This window comes from Mus pahari, chromosome X (genome assembly GCF_900095145.1).
Source record: "Mus pahari chromosome X, PAHARI_EIJ_v1.1, whole genome shotgun sequence".
In the NCBI taxonomy this organism is placed as follows: domain Eukaryota; kingdom Metazoa; phylum Chordata; class Mammalia; order Rodentia; family Muridae; genus Mus; species Mus pahari.
In genome coordinates, this window is record NC_034613.1 from 9372381 (window position 1) to 9377814 (window position 5434).

At 39.9% G+C, this 5434-nt stretch overlaps 1 protein-coding gene across 1 annotated transcript in view; it reads right to left on the reverse strand.

Annotated features, from left to right (window-relative positions):
* Maob (monoamine oxidase B) overlaps window positions 1-5434 on the reverse strand; it is a 103833-nt gene that overhangs the window by 19263 nt on the left and 79136 nt on the right. Inside the window, exons 7-8 of the mRNA XM_021188198.2 lie at window positions 4253-4402; window positions 2227-2386 (exon numbers count right to left, since the gene is read on the reverse strand). Coding sequence (XP_021043857.1) covers window positions 2227-2386; window positions 4253-4402 — 310 coding nt within the window. The remainder of the gene's footprint in view (window positions 1-2226; window positions 2387-4252; window positions 4403-5434) is intronic.

Below are 5434 nucleotides of genomic sequence, written 5' to 3' on the forward strand. Positions count from 1 at the left end.
CTTTATATGCCCCAGTACAGGGGAACACCAGGGCCAAGAAGTGGGGGTGGGTGGGTAGGGGAGCAGAGGGGGGGAGGGTATAGGTGACTTTCAGGATAGCATTTAAATGTAAATGAAGTAAATACCTAATAAAATATTGGAAAAAAAAGTCCTATCGTATTACACGTGCATGCGAGAAGAGGACACCAGATCTCATTATAGATGCTCGTTAGCCACCTTGTAGTTGCTAGGAATTGAACTCAGGTCCTCTGGAAGAGCAGGCAGTGCTCTTAACCATTGAGCCATCTTTCTAGCTCTGAAAGTAACTCTTAAAACAGTATTAGCTAGCAGAAATTCAAGAAGGCAGGAATGCTCACAAAGGTTTTCCATCAGTTGATACCAGAATTTGACTTAGACTTTTATCAGAAATTGCATGCTCCCATTTGAAACTGAGAAACTATGTCAAGAAGCTCTTAATGTTTAACAACAAAAACATGGTAGGGAGGTGGGGATGATTTGGAAGGAGTTAGGTGAGGTGAAAGAATATGATGAAAATACAGTGTATAAAATAAATTAAATAAAAGCTAACTAATAATCACACAACAGAAAAAAAACAGATCAAACTAAAAGCAGTTTATATTCCTTGTTCTAAATGATATATCTACCTTCCCCTAGGCAGCTGCCTAAAATTCATGCCCCGGATCTCAGGAGAAAGAAGCTTGGTTTCATTATGCTATTACCATTGTATACAAAGTGCAAAAGAGCAGAGCTTTTCGATGTGAGTAGTTTTCAAAGGGTAGAGTACATGCTGAGTGGATGTGCCAGTCCAATAAGAGCACTGAGCAGGATCTCTTGGAAGTTGGGGAGTTTAGAGCCTGAAGTGTGGTTGAAGAAGATGAACAGTTGTTTGTTCTTCAGCATCTAGAAGGTTTTGCTCCACAAACCCCCAGGGGAACCAAAATCCTTGGGTGTACAAATCCCTCACATATGGTAAACTTAGTCTCTTATATCATTTTGAGATTGCTAAAAGTACCTAGTAGGATATAGATGTTGAATAAACTGCTGTTATACTGAATGGTATAGGAAATAAGAAAAAAAAGCACACGCATGTTCAGGACAGGTATGATTTTCTTCTGAAAATTCTTTTTCTGAACCTGGTTGAGTGTGCAAGTGCAAAACCGATGGATACAGAGAACAGACTGGGTACAGGAAACACTGTCCTCACACCAATTGTTAGCTAGTCCAATTGTCTACAGCAGTCTTAAATCCTACATCTACAGTCTTTCTTCTCACTCTAGTTCACCTTGCCCTTTATCCTTAGCCCCAAGGATTGCTATTCTTTCCTGGGCTTTACTTGGTAGGTAAGTAGACATGATCAGGGGAAAAAAAACCAGAAATGATTGTATATGTTTACATGTTGTCCTTGGCAGCAGATACTAGCTGTTTGTGTCGGTTTGTATGTGTGTGCATGTGCATATATATATGTGTGTGTGTGAGTGTGTATAAATATATCATATATATGTAGACATATACATATATGTGTTTGTATTCATTTAAAGCAACTAAAATGAAAAATAATTGTTAGTTCAACTGTCACCAGCTACATCTCAGGTGTTTGGTACCCATATGTGGCTAATGGCAAGAGTATTGGACAGAACACATCAGGAGTATTTCAAACAATGTTGTATATAGAACTTTTGTGACCATACCCATGCACTGTTGAAGTGTACATGGATGAAGAAATGAATTTCATTTAACTTAGTAGGATCTTGACACTAATAAGAGAAGACCTGAAAAATTTCATAATTGTGTGTGTGTAGCTGGGGATAAAACAGTCTTGTATGTGCTGTGCAAATATTCAACCATCTATCTACATCCCCATTCATAAATCTTTGTTTTTCTAAATCAGTGTGTTTGAAAAATATGTTACAAAATGAAATCACATGTTCTCATCGGATTTGGGAAAGGATCAAATAAAATTTACATCAAATTATTTGAAGAATGGGTCAGATTTAAAGGAAAAATAATTCATGTGTTTGTGCCAATACCTTTGATTTGCAAGATAGAACCTGTAATAGTCAGAGGTAGTATCACACAGCCGTCATGGTAGCACTCAGGAGAAAGAGACCAGAGGATCATAAATTTTCTGTCCAGATTCCAACACCAACAGTTATATCCAAATACATATCTTGATACAAACTTTCTTGGACCTTCTCTAGTAAGTCTTTATGTCAAGAATGAACTTACTCTTTTTCCTCCAGAAGGGCTCTTTATAATAAACCATGCATTTAATAACTGAACCCAAAGGTACACGAGAGATCAGCTGGTTTCTTAGCATGGGCAGAGGAGGACTATAGTGAATCTTCATGCCCAAAACAGGTGGAATGGCACTAATCACATATTTAGCCTGAAAGAAAGGTAAATGTCATTAGCCACCATTGGTTTGAGGTAAAAGTTTTTCTTAATCCTCTCCCTTTGTCTACCCTTGCTCCACTTCCTTAGCTTAACAGTGAGGCCAGAAGGACCCAATTAAAAGCTAAACCATCTATTACTGCTACCTAGTTCGAAATCTCCTAAGCCTTCCCTGTTACTTCTCCATCCAACTTCCTCTTATGCTTTGTCTCAGCATTTCTTTTTTTTTTTCTTTGCCATTTTTGGCTGCCTTGCATGCCTTGGTCAGTCCAGACACACTCCCAATTTAGGCCACAGAGTTACTAATCTCCTTCAGCTCTGGGCTCACCTGTCTCTATAAAGCCTTTGCTACCAAGTTTATTTAAAGGACTGTGTTCCATCAGCCAAGTATACCTTATGGGATGCCTTCTCCTTCTCTGCTTAATTTCTTCTCGCTACTTTTCACTATTGGACCCACTTTATGTTCTAACTATATAGCTGATTACAGCTGTAATCTTTTACTAAATTGAAATTTTAAAGTACATTTACACAATGGAGTACTACTCAGTTATTAAAAACAATGAATTCGTGAAATTCTTAGGCAAATGGATGGAGCTGAAAGATATCATCCTGAGTGAGGTAACCCAATCACAAAAGAACACACGTGATATGCACTCACCGATAAGTGGATATTAGCCCAGAAACTTGGAATACCCAAGATACAATTCACAAACCACATGAAACTCAAGAAGGAAGATCAAAGTATGGATACTTCGATCCTTCTTAGAAGGGGGAACAAAACGCCCATGGAAGAAGTTACAGACACAAATTGTAGAGCAGAGACTGAAGGAATGACCATCCAGAAACTGCCCCACCTGGGGATCCATCCCATATACAATCACCAAACCCAGGTACTATTGTGGATGCCAACAAGTGCTTGCTGACAAGAGCCTGATATAGCTGTCTCCTGAGAGACTCTGCCAGTGCCTGACAAATACAGAAGTGGATGTTCAAAATCATCCATTGGATGGAGCACAGGGTCCCTAATGAAGGAACTAGAGAAAGGACCCAAGGAGTTGAGGGGGTTTGTAGTCCCATAGGAGGAACAACAATATGAACTAATCTGTACCCCCAGGGCTCCCAGGTACTAAACCACCAATCAAAGAAGACACATGGTGGGACTCATGGCTCCAGCTGCATATTTAGCAGAGGATGACCTAGTCAGTCATCAATGGGAGGAGAGGCTCTATGCCCCAGTATAGGGGAATGCCAGGGCCAGGAAGCAGGAGTAGGTGGTTTGGTGAGCAGTGGGGAGGTGGGGAGGGATAGGAGATTTTCAAAGGGGAAACCAGGAAAGGGGATAACATTTGAAATGTAAATAAAGAAAATATCCAATAAAGTCAAAAGAGAAAAAAAAAAGAAAAAAAAGGAAAATTCCCAACTCTCAGAAAAATGCCAGGGCCACAAATCATGATTGATGTTTATTAAGTATTTATTTTGATTTTATAATTACCCAAGGGCCTATTAAAGAGATTATATTTTCCTTTTTGTTTTTCCATTCATTTATTTATTCATTCACTTTATATCCTGATTGCCTCCTCCTCCTCCTCCTCCTCCAGGTTACCCATCACCCTTTCTTCTCTGAGAGGATGGGGGAATCCCCAGGGTATCCCCCCATCCTGGCACATCAAGTGAGAGAACATTTTCAATCCTCTCTCCTCTCAAATAGTTTCACTTTTTTTTCTTTTTATCTTTTTTTTTTAGATAAATTTAGTTAGCTCTGGCAAATAGACTATATGAAGTGAGGGCTATTCTTGGCCTCATAATCTTCCTTACACATGGGCCTCTGATCTCTTTCCCTGACATTGAAAGTCTTGCTTACCTCATATATTTCATGGTTTAGGGTTTTCACAACAACATTTTCCCCTGTCTGGTCAATGTGGATCACGGGCCTCTCCAGCTTCACTCGGTCCCCAAGTATATCCTTTATCCGTTCACTCACTTGACCGGATCCACCAATAAATTTCCTCTCCTGGAAAGAAGAAAACAGGATGCAAGATGGATGGATAATATAGGAATTGACATAAATAGCTAAGTGAATAAATTTTCCTGGCTATCCCTTCTCTAAGATATGTACAATTGGAGCTAGAGAAAGTACCCAAAGAGCTAAAGGGGTCTGCAGCCCTATAGGAGGAACAACAATATGAACTAACCAGTACCCCCCAGAGCTGTGTCTCTAGTTGCATATGTAGCAGAGGATGGCCTAGCCAGCCATCATTGGGAGGAGAGGCCCTTGGTCTTGCATATGTCCCAGTACAGGGGAATGCCAGGGCCAGGAAGCAGGAGTGGGAGGTTTTGGGAGCAGGGCGGGGGGAGGATATAGGGAGCATTGGAGATAGCATTTGAAATGTAAATGAAGAAAATATCTCATAAAAAGAAAAAACTAGAAAAAATGATATGTACAATTTCAATGTATTATTGGGAATAGTCTTATAACTTGCTGCTGGGTATAATTTTACTTACGTTATTATCACTATTCGAATTTTCCTCTAATTACTGGCTACTGTTTTTTGACAAAATTAATAGGCTTACTAGCTGACCTTAAAGTTATACTACTGCAGATTCCAGGGCTCCGAACTGAGTTGGATATTCTCAGAATAATCCTTACATCCCTTTTGACTGGCGCTATTTATATCCTTTGGCTCTTTTACCTGCTGAATATCTCATTGTTCCCCAATTAACTTTTTAAAGACTATTTCAAATAGGTCCACAAAGAAAGGGGAAAAAGAGGAGGAGGAAGAAGAAAGGGTGAGAAGTAAAGAGGATGGGACAGAAAGGAATATGACTACAAAAGAGATTAAGATCTTCAGCTACCTGATATAGCTGTCTCTTGTGAGGCTAGGCCATTGCCTGGCAAATACAGAAGTGGATGCTCACAGTCAGCTATTGGATGGAACACAGGGCCCCGAATGGAGGAGCTAGAGAAAGTACCCAAGGAGCTGAAGGGGTCTGCAACCCTATAGGTGCAACAACAATATTAACTAACCAGTACCCCCTGAGCTCA